Raw genomic sequence first — 15,603 nt, forward strand, 5'->3', positions numbered from 1 at the left:
TGGGGACCCGGCCAGCGGCGGCCCCGCGGCGGACACAAACCCAGGAGCCGCAGCAGGAACCGGGCTTGGGGCGGGGCGGGGCGGGCGGGCCGGCGACGGGGCGGGGCCGGGGATGTGCGAGGGCCCGCCTCCTGGGTTAGCCCCGCCCCGTGATGCAGGTCGGAGGAAGCCCGCGGGTCACGAGTGCCGGCAGAGGGCAGGAACGGGCGTGGCCGATATATGAGGCTCCTCCCCTCCGCGAGCCCCGCCCGGCCCCTTAATGCCGGTTGGAAGCCGGGCCGGGCCGTGGGCGTGGCCTGAGCGAGGCCCCACCCCTCGGCCAGCCCCGCGAGGGCGGACGGAAGAAGCCGCGGGTCATGAGGCCGGCTGAAGGGCCGGGCCGGGATGTGGGCGTGGCCCGCGCGAGGCTCCTCCCCCTCGGCGAGCCCCTCCCCCGATCCCGTGAGGCGGGTGGGAAGAAGCCCGCGGTCACGAGTGCGTGCGGGGCCTCGGCGACATGGCTTCGGAGCCGGACGTGCGCGCGCGGCTGCGGCGTGCGGGCCAGGAGCACCTCCTGCGCTTCTGGGCCGAGCTGGCGCCGGCGGCCCGCGCGGCGCTGCTGGCCGAGCTGGCGCCGCTGGAGCCGGACGCGCTGCGCCTGCACTGCCAGCGGGCCGCCGCGGCCTGCGCGCGCCCCTCGGGGCCGCCGCCCGGCCTGGCCGCGCGCCTGCGGCCGCTGCCCGCGCAGCGCCTGGGCAGCGCGAGCCGCGGCGACCCCGAGACGCTGCGGCGCTGGGCCGAAGAAGGTAGGCGGCGGCGGGGCCGGGCGGGTGTCCGCCCGCGGGCCCGGGCGGGGCCGGGGCCGCCGGGGGCCGCGCGCGCTCTCCCCGCTGCCCCGCCGCGGCCCCTCACTGCGGCCCCGGCCCCCAGGTTTCCGGCAGATCGCCTTGAACAAGGTGGCAGTCCTGCTGCTGGCCGGCGGGCAGGGCACCCGTCTGGGCGTCACCTACCCCAAGGGCATGTATCGCGTGGGGCTGCCCAGCGGGAAGACCCTGTACCAGCTGCAGGCCGAGCGGATCCGGCGCGTGGAGCAGCTGGCCGGGGAGCGCCACGGGACGCGCTGCACTGTGCCCTGGTGTGTGGTCCCCCGGCGCCGCCCCAGCCTGGCCCCGGGCCCCCTCCCTTCAGCCCTCTGAACTCCGCTCCCTGCGGCTGTCCCCACAGGTACATCATGACCAGCGAGTTCACACTGGGGCCCACGGCCCAGTTCTTCAGGGAGCACGAGTTCTTCCACCTGGACCCCGCCAACGTGGTTCTCTTCGAGCAGCGCATGCTGCCCGCAGTGACTTTCGACGGCAGGGCCATCCTGGAGCGCAAGGACAAGGTCGCCATGGCCCCAGGTGCGGCCCGGCCCCAAGGGAGTGGCCGCCCCGCCCGGACCTTGGAGTTCAGTGGGGGACGGGAGGCCCTGGCACTGGCTGGCTGTGATCTTGGGGGAGTCCCCTGACGCCCCTGTCACGTGGCACAACCTTGCAGCTTGCTTCCTGCTGCACTTCCTAATCGCTCAAGACCCTTTTTTCACTCTGTCCCTCTGCAGATGGCAACGGGGGTCTGTACTGCGCACTGGCAGACCACCAGATCCTAGAGGACATGGCGCGCCGGGGAGTGGAGTTTGTGCATGTGTATTGTGTTGACAACATCCTGGTGCGACTGGCAGACCCAGTCTTTATCGGCTTTTGTGTGCTGCAGGGCGCCGACTGTGGCGCCAAGGTGAGTACCAAGCCCGCCTCCCGCTAGCCGTCCCTCAGTGCCCTTCCTCGTCCAGACCTCTGAGTCCATCCCCGGTGGCTGCAGGTGGTGGAAAAGGCCTACCCCGAGGAGCCTGTGGGCGTGGTGTGCCAGGTGGACGGTGTGCCTCAGGTGGTGGAGTATAGCGAGATCAGCCCGGAGACTGCTGGGCTGCGCAGCCCAGAGGGCAGCCTGCTGTACAGCGCCGGCAACATCTGCAACCACTTTTTCACCACAGCCTTTCTCCAGACGGTGGTCAGGTGTGCAGCAAAAGGAGGCTAGGGAGTGTCAGCCAGCGCTGCTGGGGCCCATCAAGGACCCCCAGTGCCAGACTGGCCTGAGGGCCCCGGGCTGTTTGCCCTGGCCCAGCCTGAGTCCTGCCGTGGGCAGATGGGAGGCTGTGGGGTCACGTCTGCCTTTCCCAGGTCTGCCAGCTTCCATTCGCCAGGGCTGTGTGTGGCTGGTGGTGCCCAGATCTTGGCATTGCGTGTGCAGAGTGCAGACCTGTGCCCTGCACAGAGATCTGGCTGGGACCATGCATCCTGGGAGGCCCTGTCTGTAGCTCCTTCCTGTTTGTGCTCTGTCCCCAGGGAGTTTGAGCCTTTGCTGAAGCCTCACGTGGCAGTGAAGAAGGTCCCCTACGTGGATGAGGAGGGAAACCTGGTAAAGCCGCTAAAACCAAACGGGATAAAGATGGAGAAGTTTGTGTTTGATGTGTTCCAGTTTGCTAAGTTAGTGGTAGAGTCATTTACTTTTTTTCTTTCCTGTCTTTTGGTGGGTTTGGAGAGGGTCTGGGAGGAAGACACCGGTGCCCCCTCCCCCTGCTGGGGCCCACAGTGCCCTCTCCAGGGTCAGATGCTCCTGGGACAGACCCCCACTTTGTCCTCGTAAGCCAGGCCCCGCCTTGCTGGCCCCTGCCACGGCCCTGGCACACCAGTCCCTCTTCCACCAGGAACTTCGTTGCCTTTGAGGTGCTTCGGGAGGAGGAGTTCTCCCCGCTGAAGAATGACCACACTGCTGCCCGAGACAATCCCTCCACCGCCAGGCAGGCCCTGCTGACCCAGCACTACCGCTGGGCCCTGCAGGCGGGGGCCGGATTCCTCGACTCCCACGGAGACCTGCTTCCTGAGCTGCCCACGTGAGTAGGCCTTGAGGGACAGCCTGGAGGTGTCAGGACTCCTTGTCCTCAGGGCCCTGCAGCACGCACCCGGCTTGGAGCGGCTCAGGCTGAGCCTGGCCTCTCCGGTCCTACCAATAGCCACCGGGAGACGGAGGAGTCGGACCCAGTCCCAAGCTTCTTCGTAGCTTTGACCCTGACACTAGGCACCACCTTCACAGGGCAGCCAAGACCTTGGCGTTGCTTCTCGCGGCCTGGGACGACTACTGGGCTGCGATGCTGTGGTGCTGGGAGGAATGGGAGAGTCAGGGCCCGTGGGTGCTTTGCAGGCTGAGCAGCCGGTGGGGAGGGGTGCAGCACTGGGCTGTGCAGAGGAAGAGGAACTCACAGGGCCTGGTGTGTGGGGTGCCCCATCCTGTCCGGCAGACTGGTTACAGGTGCCGGGGTGGCTCTGGAGGCAGCTGCTGACTGTGCTGCTCCTCCCAGCCCGCCTCCCGGTAGAGACCCTCCGGCCATCTGTGAGATTTCACCCTTGGTGTCTTACTGTGGAGAGGTAAGAAGGGCCTTCCTGTCTGGGGTTTGTCTCGGGTCTGGAGGACTCCAGGGAGAGGTGGGTGCTGGGGTGGATGAGTCACCTCCCTGCTGTGTTTCTTGGTCAGGCCTTCCCTGGGTTCAGGAAGATCTGGGATCCGGGCCTTGGGCTGTGGCTCCTGGGGTGGCTGCGTGGGCCATGGGCAGCTAGAGGTGCCTGTGTGACTGGGAACACCGTTTCCAGGGTTTGGAAGTACTGCGAGGCCAGCAGCTCCCGTCCCTGTTCATCTTGGATGAAGCCCAGGCCAAGGTGCTGCAGCCACACGGCACCTGATGTGCTCCCAGCCAGCGGTCTCAAGGTGGGAGCGAAGGCCAGCCTAGGGCTCTGGCGGGGGGCGCAGTGATTTAAATCTCCAGCCTGTGGGGCAGGGTCGGGATGTGCTGGTGTCCTCCCCTCCATCACCCATTGCTGTGGACTCAAGTGACTGCTGGCCTGCTACTGGCTCTTTGGTCTTATTTCTGGCTGGGAGGGGGCTTCGGGGTGGTGTGAGAGCTGTGGCTTCGTCTGGGGGAGCAGGGTAGGGCGTCCTCTGAAGCTAGTTCTGGCCAAGCAGGCCTGCTCTACTCTCAGCCCTCCCAGAGTGCAGCTCTGCACTGCAGGGAGGGGTCCGGGCTGCCCCCGCCTGCTCTCCTCCCCGCCGGAAGCAGTAACCAGCAGAAGCCTGGGTGTCACCCTGCATGCAGGTGCTGGCCTTGCACACAGAGGAGTCAGATGCCATGTTGAAGGCTGGCTCTGGGAGGCCTGGCCGCACAGGCCAGAGCTGGTGGCCTTGGCTCCTCAGATGTCTCCCAAATCCTCTGCCTTTCAAGCATGGCCACAAGCACGCACGCCTGCTACTGTGTGTGTGAGTACTAGGGCTTGAATTTAGGGCCTCTTGGCCTTTTCTGCTTACAGCTGGTGCTTGACTACTTGAATCATTCTCCCACTTCCGGCTTAATAGCTACTTGGAGATAAGTATCAGACTTACCTACCCAGGCTGGCTTCAAACCAGGATTCTCAGATCTCAGCCTTGTGGTGGTGAGGATTACAGGTGTGAGTCAGTGGCCACGTTGTTTGAGCTTCCTTCAAAACCCACTGAGGGGGGCTGGGAAGGTGGCTCAGTGGTAGAGCACTTGCCTTGCATGCCAGATGCCCTGGGTTCGATTCCTCAGCACCACATAAGCAAAAAGAAAAAAGCCGGAAGTGGCGCTGTGGCTCAAGTGGTAGAGCGCTAGCCTTGAGCTGAAGAGCTGAGGGACAGCGCCCAGGCCCAGAGTTCAGACCTCATGACCGGACCCAAAAAAAAAAAAAAAACCCCACTGACGTGGGCTGGGAAGATGGCTCAGTGGTAGAGCGCTTGCCTTGCATGCATGAGGCCCTGGGTTCGATTCCTCAGCACCACATAAGCCAAAAAAGAAAAAAGCCGGAAGTGTCGCTGTGGCTCAAGTGGTAGAGCGCTAGCCTTGAGCTGAAGAGCTGAGGGACAGCGCCCAGGCCCAGAGCTCAGGCCCCACGACCGGACCAAAAAAAAAAAAACAAAAAAACCACCGAGGCCCTGCTGGTGGCTTCTGGGTGCTAGTTCACCTGCAGGTTTCCACTCACATGGGGTGTGGCTTGCAGCCTGGGCCTTGCCTCCCTCAGGATGGGGCTCGCTTTCCCTCTGGTGGTGCTGCTCCCCTCGCTTGACCTTCGCCATGTTCCGTGGGAACCTTTCCTGATGGAAACGCAGCTGGGCAGTGCAGCCCTGCCGAGTCCTGGCCACCTCCAGCCCGCAGAGGCCTCACTCCTGCCCACCAGCGGCCCAGGGTGGGAGGTGATTCATGCAGTGTGTGGTCAGGCCCACACACTGCCGCTACTCCACGGCTCAATCCTGGAAGACAGCTTGGCCTTCCACTGGGCCAGTCTTGCCACAGACCTCAGGCCAGCTTTGTGCCTTAGCACAGCCTCTGCTGCACGGACAAGCCAAGGGCCTGGTCAGGTCTGTGAGACAGGCCGCAGTCACAGCCCCGCTCCCACTTCTCAGTCATTACTGAACAATGCAGTCTTTTCTGCAAGCATTGTTGAGTTGGGTAAATTCTTAAAAAAAACTCACTTTAGCTGGGTCCCCGTGGCTCACGCCTGTAATCCTAGCTACTCAAGAGGCTGAGATCTAGGATCCCGGTTCAAAGCCAGCCCAGGCAGACTGAGATTCTTATCTCGAATTAACCACCAGAAAAACAGAAAGTGGTGCTGTGGCTCAAGTGGTAGAGCTCTGGCCTTGAGCTGAAGAGCTGAGGAACAGCGCCCAGGCCCAGAGTTCAAGCCCCACAACTGACAAAAAAACTTACTTTAAAAGTACAATTATAGGGCTGGGAAGGTGGCTCAGTGGTAGAGTGCTTGCCTCTCATGCCTGAGGCCCTGGGTTCCGTGCCTCAACACCACATAAGCAAAAAGAAAAAAGCCGAAAGTGGCGCTGTTGCTCAAGTGTTAGAGTGTTAGCCTTGAGCTGAAGAGCTGAGGGACAGCGCCCAGGCTCAGAGTTCAGGCCCAGGACTGGACCCAAAAAAAAAAAAAAAAAGTACAATTATAGGCTGGGAATGTGGCTTAGTGGTAGAGTGCTTGCCTTGGATGAAGCCCTTGGGTTTGATTCCTCAGTACCATAAGCAGAAAAAAGCTGCAAGTAGCACTGTGGTTCAAATTGTAAAGTGCTAGCTTGAGCAAAAGAAGCTCAGGGACAGACCCCAGACCCTGAGTTCAAGCCCCAGGACTGGCAAAAAAAAAAAAAAGTTATAGTCAGGCACCAGTGGCTCATGCCTGTAATCCTACTCAGGAGGCTGAGATCTAAGGATTGTGGTACAAAACCAGCCCAGGCAGGAAAGTCCATGAAACTTATCTCCAATTAACCACCAGAAAACCAGAAGTGACATTGTGGCTCAAAGTGGTAGAGTGCTAGCCTTGAGTGGAAAAAGCTTAGGGACAGCACCCAGGCCGAGTTCAAGCCCCAACAAAAGAAGAAGAAAAAAGGTGTTTAAAAATTTACACAAATCCACAGTGAATACCAGGTGCCGGGCCTGCCGGGGCCTGGAGCTTGGTTTTAGAGCGGGTGTGGGGGTTGGGGGGGGTAAGGGAGTGCTGAGGCCCATGTGGAGGGGCTGAGCTTAGGGTTCCCTTGGCAAGGGGTCCACCTGGGTGTGTCCACGAGACCCCGTGTGCACCTGCCCAGCCCTGCATCAGGCTGCAGGGGTCTGAGGGGCTCAGCCTGGCAGCCTGCCTGGCGGCGGCCCCCTGCTTGCACATCCACACTTTCTTGGAAACTGAAGCAGAAACTATGCTTAAAGGCGGTGCAGAGGTGCAGGGATGCAGGGCCAGGAGGGTCAAGGCAGCAGGTGAGCCAGGCAGTGAGCAGAGGCTGAGAGTGAGGAGTTCCCGGCACCCAGGCTGTGGGCAGCTGGGCGGGGTGTCCTGGAGGCCCCAGGCGGGGAGGTGGGGCCTGGTGATGGGGCAGGGCCACCAAACAAGTAACTGGTGGATGCTGGGGTCACGCACCACAGCTCCTTAGGAGATTGAGATCTGACAATCAAGGTTCAAAGCCAACTCAAATAAGAGATTCTTACCTCCACTCAACCAGCAAAAAAGGTAGCACTGGCTCAAGTGGTAGAGCATCTGCAATGAGGGATGAAGCCAAGTGAGCTCAAGGCCCTGGGGTCCAAGCCACACTGCCAGCACCGGATGAATAGTGGTGAGTCACACACTTGTGAACTTACTGTGGACAGACCAACCTGTGTGTTACAGCATGCCTCACACAGGACAGCTTGTGTATAGGAAAGGATTTGTTTAAAAAGGAAGACAATGAGGGCTGGGAAGGTGGCTCAGTGGTTGAGCGCTTGCCTCGCATGCCTGAGGCCCTGGGTTCGATTCTCAGCACCACATAAGCAAAAAGAAAAAAGCCGGAAGTGGCTCTGTGGCTCAAGTGGTAGAGCGCTAGCCTTGAGCTGAAGAGCTGAGGGACAGCGCCCAGGCCCAGAGTTCAGGCCTCACGACCGGACCCAAAAAAAAAAAAAAAAAAAGGAAGACAATGAGTAAACGGGCCACTAGCCAAGTAATAAATATATTTGGGGGGGGGGGCTGGGAAGGTGGCTCAGTGGTAGAGTGCTTGCCTTGCATGCATGAGGCCCTGGATTCAATTCTTCAGCACCACATCAGCAGAAAAAGCTGGAATTGGTGCTGTGGCTCAAGTGGTAGAGCGCTAGCCTTGAGCTGAAGAGCTGAGGGACAGTGCCCAGGCCCAGAGTTCAGGCCCCATGACTGGACCCAAAAAAAACAAAAACAAAAAAAGAAAGAAAACTGGGAAGGGACTAAGAAAAGGAACGTGCTGGTGAGCACTGTTCATCACCCTGGGGTCCACAGCACCCCCCCGGAGCAGGAGGGATAATGCAGCACCAGAGGATATAAATTAGATCTGAGGATCCCAATTCTGTGAACCTATGAATAAGCAACACTAAGAGAAGAGACACCACCGGGCACTGGTGGCTCACACCTGTTATCCCAGCTACTCAGGAGGTTGAGATCTGATGATCAAGGTTTAAAGCCGGCCCAGGCAGACAAATCTGAAACACTCATTTCCAATTAACTAGCAAGAAGCCAGAACTGAAGACATGGTACAAATGGTAGAGTGCTAGTCCTAAGGGTAAAACGCAAGCAAGAGCACAAATCCTAGCACTGACATGTGCATGCGTGCATGTGCACACGCATGCACACACACATGCACATGATGAGTATCCAATTACTAGTATTATCCAGCAAATCTACTTCTGTGAGTTCCACAGAGCTCCTGGAAGCAGAATGCAGACATACAATGAATGTTCACACCAGCACTCCTCACAAGAGCTTGTGTGTGGAAACAGCCAAGTGTCTGTTGACACAAGAACAGATAAACACAACGTGGTGTGTGGACACAGCATTATGCTGAGTAAAACCAGCCTCACAGAAGGACAACTACTGCATGATTCTGGTCATGACATTCCTAGAGCAACCAAATAAATTTGTAGAGACAAAGCAGAATAAAAACGCCAGGGGCTGTTTGTAGGGGACAGTGTAATTGGGACCTCAAAACAGTTTAAGTAGTACGCATGGTGCACGCATGGTGGAGGTGCAAAGTTGTACATAACACCTGAACTGCTGAAATGGATGACTTAGCACCTGAGCCAACCTGGCCCCAGACAGAGGTAAGAGGGGTGGCAGACATGGGGACAGGTCATCCCCAAGTCCATCTGCCCAAATCCAGCAGATGTGAAGCCTGAGGGGGCATGGCCCAAGTCTGTAAGGTGGGGGGGCAGGAGTTCACCTGGGTCCAGAACTCCACATGGGGGTTGGGGAGGGAAGACTGCATGGAGGCACCTGTGTGGTCACGTGCTTCTCACCTCCTCAGGTACCTCCCGCAGGTCCTCTCCTTTGCTGCCCAGGCAGATCTGCGATAAAGATGACACACCTGGCCAGTCTGGGCAGGGGAAAAGGCCTCAGAGCTCCATGTCTGGAGCTCTGTGGGACTGGCCTAGCCAACCAGCCTTGGAGACAGTCTGATGGTGGCCATTTGCAGGGTCTGCCCACCAGCCTGACTTGCATCCTGTCCCTGGGCTGTTGGGGAGGAGCAAGTGGACTCTGGGCCCAGAGCCAGAGACCACCTTCCCACAGGGATCTGGCCACTGTGGAAGGGGCCAGTCCCCTGAGGGCTGTGGCCGCCTTGGGCTCCCAGGCAGACCTGAGCCCACTGGCTTCCCACAGAGCTGGGCTGTGCCTCCACCAGGCTCCAGGAGGCTAGCTGCTCCCCAGTATGGTGATGGAGGCCTGGGCCTGGGATGAGAGACAACAGCTCCCTAGAAAGGTTCTGCATCTCCAGCCCACTGTGGCCACGGCTGGGGCTCACACAGCTGTATCTCCGGGATCCTGGGTGAGGGGTGTTGGGCACGCACCGGCTGCCCCAGGCTGAGCTGTGGGGTGCAGTGGCCCATAGAGCACCCACCCCAGGGCGCGGGCTGCCTTCCTCCCAGTGAGGGTACAGTGGCTTGTCCCTCGTACTGTGGAAGCACTGGGTCCCTGACCAAGGCAAGCAGTGTTATGGCAGGCCCATGGCCCAGCGAGTGGGCTCCACGCGCTCACGCTGCTGTGTCAGGTACAGGATGTCACCGCCAGCCCGCCAGGAGCCAGAGTTTAGGAACAGCGTGGGGAGCTGAAGTGCGGTCCAGGGGCCAGTCAGGCCCGGGCAGCGATCTGGGGTCACCCTGGACAGGAACAGGCTTGGGAATGGAGAACTCCACGCGGGACCAGGCTCCCAACCCTTGCTTCCCGCAGAGCTGAGGCTCCCCTGGACGGGCAGGAAGCACTCACAATACCGCCCCGGCCACCGGCCGTGGGTCAGACGCTGGGGAGAGAGATGGCTCCTCCCTTCCCCTGCGCCCCCACCCTGGCTCCGCCCCCGCCCTGGCTCCGCCCCCGCCCTGGCTCCGCCCCCGCCCTGGCTCCGCCCCCAGGAGCAGCGCAGCCAAGTCCCCGGCCCGGCCCGGCCCCCGAGTGCCGCGCAGGCCGCCCGCCCGCCCGCGGCCCCTGCCCTCTTCCGCCCGCGGCCCCGGCCCTCTTCCACCCGTCTTCCCTCGGAGCAGCCGGTGGGGAGGCCCGGGCCCCGAGCCCTCGGTCGCCATGACGACCGTCTCCACGGGAGCACAACGGGCGCCGGCACCGGAAGTGAGGGATCCGGCCGGGTCGAGGCCCCACGTGACCTCACGCACGTGACCCGCTCACGTGACAGGCCGCGCGTGCGACTGCGGCCGAGGTTCGCCGAGCCGGACATGAGTCCTCCGCGCCGGGCCTCCGAAAGCCGCGGGGCCCCGTCCTGGGCCCTGGGCCCGCTGCTGCTGCTGCTGCTGGGGCTGGGGCTGCACAGCTGCCGCGGAGAGGGTGAGAACGGCCCGCGGCCCCCGCCGGCCCCTCCCCGGGCCCCGCGGCCCCTCCCCTCCCGCGGCCCCCGCCGGCCCCTCCCCGGGCCCCGCGGACCCTCCCCTCCCGCGGACCCTCCTCTCCCGGGGCCCCGCAGCCCCTTCCCGGGCCCCGCGGACCCTCCTCTCCCGCGGCCCCCGCCGGCCCCTCCCCGGGCCCCGCGGCCCCTCCCCTCCCGTGGACCCTCCCCTTCCGCGGCCCCTCCTCTCCCGCGGCCCCTCCCCTCCCGTGGACCCTCCCCTCCCGCGGCCCCTCCCCTCCCGTGGACCCTCCCCTTCCGCGGCCCCTCCCCTCCCGCGGCCCCTCCTCTCCCGTGGACCCTCCCCTCCCGCGGCCCCTCCTCTCCCGTGGACCCTCCCCTCCCGTGGACCCTCCTCTCCCGCGGCCCCTCCTCTCCCGCGGCCCCTCCCCTCCCGCGGCCCCTCCTCTCCCGCGGCCCCTCCTCTCCCGCGGCCCCTCCCCTCCCGTGGACCCTCCCCCCCGCGGCCCCTCCTCTCCCGTGGACCCTCCCCTCCCGCGGCCCCTCCTCTCCCGCGGCCCCTCCTCTCCCGCGGCCCCTCCCCTCCCGTGGACCCTCCCCTCCCGCGGCCCCTCCTCTCCCGTGGACCCTCCCCTCCCGCGGCCCCTCCTCTCCCGCGGCCCCTCCTCTCCCGCGGCCCCTCCCCTCCCGTGGACCCTCCCCCCCGCGGCCCCTCCTCTCCCGTGGACCCTCCCCTCCCGCGGCCCCTCCTCTCCCGTGGACCCTCCCCTCCCGTGGACCCTCCTCTCCCGCGGCCCCTCCTCTCCCGCGGCCCCTCCCCTCCCGTGGACCCTCCCCTCCCGCGGCCCCTCCTCTCCCGTGGACCCTCCCCTCCCGCGGCCCCTCCTCTCCCGCGGCCCCCGCCGGCCCCTGAGTGTCTGTGGCCCACTCTCAGCCCACAGGGCCCTGGACCCCGGCTTTCAAGAGAAGTATTTCGAACAATTTCTAGACCACTTCAATTTTGAAAGTTTTGGCAACAAGACCTTTCTTCAGCGGTTCCTGATGTCAGGTAAACACCCCGCCCCAGGCGCCCACCTTCCCACCCGCCCCGTCCACTCACACCCCTGCACCTGTCCCGCCCCGTCCACTCACACCCCTGCACCTGTCCCGCCCCGTCCACTTACACCCCTGCACCTGTCCTGGCTCCTCTGTCCACTTACTCCTGCACCTGTCCCAGCCCCACCCCTGCCCAAGGCCCACTGTACCTGTCCCTGCCCCTCCTCTGTCTGGCGCTCAATGCCTGTCCAAGCCTCATCTCTGTACACCTACCTGCTCCCTACAGACAAGTTCTGGAGAAAGGGTGAGGGACCCATCTTCTTCTACACGGGGAATGAGGGGGACATTTGGGTCTTCGCCAATAACAGTGGTTTCCTGGTGGAACTGGCAGCCCAGCAAGAGGCCCTGATCATCTTTGCGGAGCATGTGAGTACTGGGTGTCCCCGGGTAGGGCAGGCCGTTGGCAGCCAGACCCACCTTCCTGCCTGGCTTTCCGCAGCGATACTACGGGAAGTCACTCCCATTCGGCCCTCGGTCCACACAGCCAGGGCACATGCAGCTGCTGACTGTGGAGCAGGCGCTAGCCGACTTTGCTGAGCTGCTCCAGGCTCTGCGGAAGGAGCTCAGGGCCCAGCAAGCCCCCGCAATTGCCTTCGGAGGGAGGTGGGTCCTTGGATGGGGGGCGGGGCCCACCCAGATCTGGTCCGAGCCCTAACTATCCAGAGTAACTGTAAACAGTCAGCCCAGAGAGCAGCCATGTGCCTAGGGGCTTTGTCCCTTCCACCCTCTGACCCCACTTCTGTGGCCCCCTGCCTCCTCCAGGAAGCCCTCCCTGTCCCCTTCTCTGATGGGACTTACCAGCCATGCTGGGATGTGTTGTGCTAACTACACTAGGAGGGGAACCTCCAGGCTGGACTAGGACAGGGCACCTACCAGATGCCTTTCCCCAGCGAAGGTTGTACCTGAAGGGGCTTGGAGTCAGAATGTGTGCATCTTGCAAGTTGGAAGTCTTGTTGTTGGCACTTGTGGCCTCTGGAGGGAAAGAGAAAGGGGTTGCAGGCCCAGCCAGGGAACCCCAACCTGGAACCTCAGCCTGGAGGCCAGGGTAGGGGAGGACCAGCCTGACTGCAGGGCCCAAAGCTGTCACCCTGTGCCCTGCGCCCAGTTACGGGGGGATGCTCAGCGCCTACCTGAGGATGAAGTTTCCCCACCTGGTGGCCGGCGCGCTGGCTGCCAGTGCACCCGTCTTGGCCGTCGCAGGCCTCGGTGACTCCTGTCAGTTCTTCCGGGATGTGACAGAGGTACGTGGAGGCCTGGAGGGGCCGTCCCCCAGGCTGGCCCAGGGCAGCGCCTGCCTGACCACACCCTCTTCCCAGGACTTCCACAACCAGAGCCCCAAGTGTGCGCAGGCTGTGCAGGCCGCCTTCCAGCAGATCAAGGACTTGTTCCTGCAGGGAGGTGAGGAAGTCAGGAGGTGCCCTCTGAGGTGCCCTCTGAAGTGCCCTTGGGTGCCCAGCAGATGGCCTCCACAGACGCTGTCCCTGCCCTTCTCCAGCCCACGACATCATCAGCCAGGAGTTTGGCACCTGCCAGCTGCTCTCCAACCCTAAGGACCTGACTCAGTTTTTTGGTTTTGCCCGGAATGCCTTTACCCTGCTGGCCATGATGGACTACCCCTACCCCACCGACTTCATGGGGCACCTTCCTGCCAACCCCGTCAGGGTGAGGCCAGTTGTCTCGGGAGCAGGAAGGGCCCCAGCTCCTCAGGGGGCGCTTGCCCTGTTCCCCCCGTGTCCCACAGCCTGGCGGCCCGGACCCAGCCAGGCAGGGGATCTTTGCTGAGACGCGTGCCGCCCCTCCGCTCCAGGTTGGCTGTGTCAGGATGCTAAGTGAGACACAGAAGATCAGAGGACTGCGTGCACTGGTAGGTGAGTCTCTCGGTTCTGAGATGGATGTGGGATCAGGTGGGGCAAGGACCTAAGGCCCTGGCCTGGGGCTCGGCCTCCTGTGTAGGCCTGGCACAGCTGGCAAAGGAGCAGAACCTGCACGGTGTGGGCAGTACAGCTCCAGCAGTCTAGGGGAGGGTGTGGCTACCTCCAGAAATCCCTCTAACCGCTGGGCCAAGTCCAGCAGGCAGCCACAGCAGCCACTGGAACATTCCCCAGACCCTCCGCTAACGAGCCCAGGGCTTTGCTCACTGAGCCCCATGCAGCATCAGACCCCACGCTCCAGCGCAGGCTGGGCCTGTGGCCATTGTTCCCAGCACCCGTCCTCCCCAGGGCTGGTCTACAACTCCTCCGGCACAGAGCACTGTTACGACATCTACAAGCTGTACCAAAGCTGCGCTGACCCCACCGGCTGCGGCACCGGCCCCGACGCCAAGGCCTGGGACTACCAGGTGCCACAGTGGGGCTGGTGGCCAGGTGGGAGGATGGAAGCATGCCCTTGCCTGCCTGACCTGTGTGGGGTATCTGCAGGCCTGCACAGAGATCAACCTGACGTTTGACAGCAACAATGTCACCGACATATTCCCTGAGCTCCCGTTCACGGAGAAGCTCCGCCAGCAATACTGCCTGAACACGTGGGGCGTGGAGCCCCGGCCAGACTGGCTGTACAACAACTTCGGAGGTGGTGGTAAAGGCCGGGGACCTGGAGTTGCGGGGCAGGGTCCTGCTGTCTGCACTGACCTGACAACGCATGCACACAGGACCCTGGGGCCTGCGGTCTCTCACCTTCCCTTGCTGTGTCCCTTTCAGACCTTAAAGCTGCCAGCAACATCATCTTCTCCAATGGTGACCTGGATCCCTGGGCAGGGGGTGGGGTGAGTGTCAGCCCGGCCAGCTGCTGGCCTCTCACTGCCTTCTCAGCAATCCCTGCTGTCGGCAGCTGCGGCTCTGTTCGTTTTTCTAAGTGCTCTGTGAGGGGCTTCTCGTTTACCAGAATCTTCTCAGAGCCAGGCTGCCTTGACAACTCCACACCCACCTCATCCCACTCTGGTCCAGTCATCACTTCTGTGCCATCTCCCACTCGCTGCTTTTACTGCACCTTCCCTTTCCAATGAGACCATTTGAGGCCCTGCCGTCACTTCATTACTGCTTTAGCTACACCCCACGGATTGTGATAGGCCAGTAGGTGGGAGAACTGGTGGCATTCTCAAGGAGAGGCTAGCTGTCTGACCAGGTTTCTCCCACTGACCGCAGATTCGGAAGAGCCTCAGCAGTTCAGTGGTGGCCATCACCATCCATGGGGGAGCACACCACCTCGACCTCAGGTGCGGCCGCCGTTTCCCCTCCTCTGCACTAAGGGCTCAGGATGGAAAGGGGCATGGAACTCAGCCTCTAGGTTGGGTGTCTGCCTGCTTTTCAGGTGGTCCCATCCACAAGACCCCCTGTCGGTTGTGAAAGCTCGCAGGCTGGAGGCCGCCTTGATTCGTGAGTGGGTGAAGGCAGCCAGGCATAAACAGCAGCTAGCCGTCCATCGGGGACCGGGGACCTAAGGGCAGCCCTCACTCAGCTAAGACCAGACAGGACGTGGAGCTGCACATCTCAGCACCTCTTGTGGTTGCTGCCTGGCTGCCTGCTTGATGTCTGGATGCGTCGTCCAGATCCGAGGGCCGGCCCGTGTGTGGACCCTGGGACCTGAGGAGCCCAAGGCTCTGAGCCCAGCTCTCCCTCGAGTGAGGGAGGGGTTGGAGTGAAGCAGCTGAATGAACGCCTGTTCCTTAGCTCTGCCAGAGGGAGGGAGGTGCATGCTGGCCAGTCACAGGGAAGCCAGGACACTGCTTGGGCCACGGATCCAGTATTTAATAAAGCAGATTCCTCAACTCAGGTGTGATGTGCAGGGTGCTCTTTTCCCAGGGGCTGGCCTCCTGCTCCCAGGACAGGTCCCATCCTGGCTCTAGCAGCCAGTACCAGCCTCTGCCCCACACCGGGTCCCCTACAGAGCACCTCTGGTTAGGAGGCCAAGGCAAGAGATGAATGTGTGCTTTCTGTCAGCTCCTCAGAGCCTGTCCGCAGGCCAACTCCAGAGAGGTCAGTCACTGTCCACTGCTGGGCAACATGGGGCAAGCTGTGGTTAGGAGGCCTGGCCACTCCCTCCACATGGGGAGGGCACCAGGGTCTCCTCAGCAGCCATGAGAGCCACAAGGCCCAGGGACAGCTCATG

At 62.4% G+C, this 15,603-nt stretch overlaps 2 protein-coding genes and 1 long non-coding RNA gene across 4 annotated transcripts; 2 read left to right on the forward strand and 1 right to left on the reverse strand.

Moving 5' to 3' along the window:
* Positions 1-496: 496 nt before the first annotated feature.
* On the forward strand, positions 497-7,544 carry Uap1l1 (UDP-N-acetylglucosamine pyrophosphorylase 1 like 1). 2 transcript variants are annotated; one of them, XM_070015134.1, is made up of 10 exons: positions 497-785; positions 910-1,114; positions 1,204-1,379; positions 1,577-1,749; positions 1,834-2,027; positions 2,358-2,498; positions 2,720-2,905; positions 3,371-3,437; positions 3,660-3,774; positions 4,371-7,544. In XM_070015134.1, exons 1-9 carry the CDS (start codon positions 497-499, stop codon positions 3,747-3,749), a joined length of 1,521 nt encoding a protein of 506 aa, XP_069871235.1. In that variant the 3' UTR covers positions 3,750-3,774; positions 4,371-7,544. The 2 variants fall into 2 exon arrangements, with proteins under 2 accessions (XP_069871235.1, XP_069871234.1); XM_070015133.1 differs by lacking the exon at positions 4,371-7,544 and having other exon boundaries at positions 3,660-3,914.
* An 885-nt stretch (positions 7,545-8,429) lies between these two features.
* LOC138822339 (uncharacterized) lies at positions 8,430-12,729 on the reverse strand. The gene is made up of 3 exons (XR_011370399.1): positions 12,651-12,729; positions 12,402-12,471; positions 8,430-8,902 (listed from the first exon to the last, which is right to left on the reverse strand). It is a non-coding gene; the product is annotated as an uncharacterized lncRNA (long non-coding RNA).
* Dpp7 (dipeptidyl peptidase 7) lies at positions 9,682-15,266 on the forward strand. Its single transcript, XM_070015135.1, has 13 exons — positions 9,682-10,385; positions 11,339-11,452; positions 11,726-11,865; positions 11,939-12,102; positions 12,605-12,740; positions 12,816-12,897; positions 12,995-13,161; positions 13,307-13,367; positions 13,719-13,837; positions 13,917-14,073; positions 14,196-14,260; positions 14,640-14,710; positions 14,806-15,266. The coding sequence occupies exons 1-13, from the start codon at positions 10,277-10,279 to the stop codon at positions 14,933-14,935; spliced, it is 1,515 nt and encodes a 504-aa protein (XP_069871236.1). The 5' UTR covers positions 9,682-10,276; the 3' UTR covers positions 14,936-15,266.
* The last annotated feature ends 337 nt before the right edge of the window (positions 15,267-15,603 follow it).

This window comes from Dipodomys merriami, unplaced genomic scaffold (genome assembly GCF_024711535.1).
Source record: "Dipodomys merriami isolate MVZ:Mamm:240054 unplaced genomic scaffold, mDipMer1.0.p SCAF_11, whole genome shotgun sequence".
Taxonomy (NCBI): Eukaryota; Metazoa; Chordata; class Mammalia; order Rodentia; family Heteromyidae; genus Dipodomys; species Dipodomys merriami.

Excerpts from the sequence above, each read along its gene's own strand:
- Uap1l1 (XM_070015134.1), top strand. The coding sequence starts at position 497 with ATGGCTTCGGAGCCGGACGTGCGCGCGCGGCTGCGGCGTGCGGGCCAG. Across the intron at positions 1,380-1,576 it reads CAAGGTCGCCATGGCCCCAG|ATGGCAACGGGGGTCTGTAC; the intron begins GTGCGGCCCGGC and ends GTCCCTCTGCAG. Across the intron at positions 2,906-3,370 it reads CTGCTTCCTGAGCTGCCCAC|CCCGCCTCCCGGTAGAGACC; the intron begins GTGAGTAGGCCT and ends TGCTCCTCCCAG.
- Dpp7 (XM_070015135.1), top strand. The coding sequence starts at position 10,277 with ATGAGTCCTCCGCGCCGGGCCTCCGAAAGCCGCGGGGCCCCGTCCTGG. Across the intron at positions 11,866-11,938 it reads TGATCATCTTTGCGGAGCAT|CGATACTACGGGAAGTCACT; the intron begins GTGAGTACTGGG and ends GGCTTTCCGCAG. Across the intron at positions 14,074-14,195 it reads CAACAACTTCGGAGGTGGTG|ACCTTAAAGCTGCCAGCAAC; the intron begins GTAAAGGCCGGG and ends TGTCCCTTTCAG.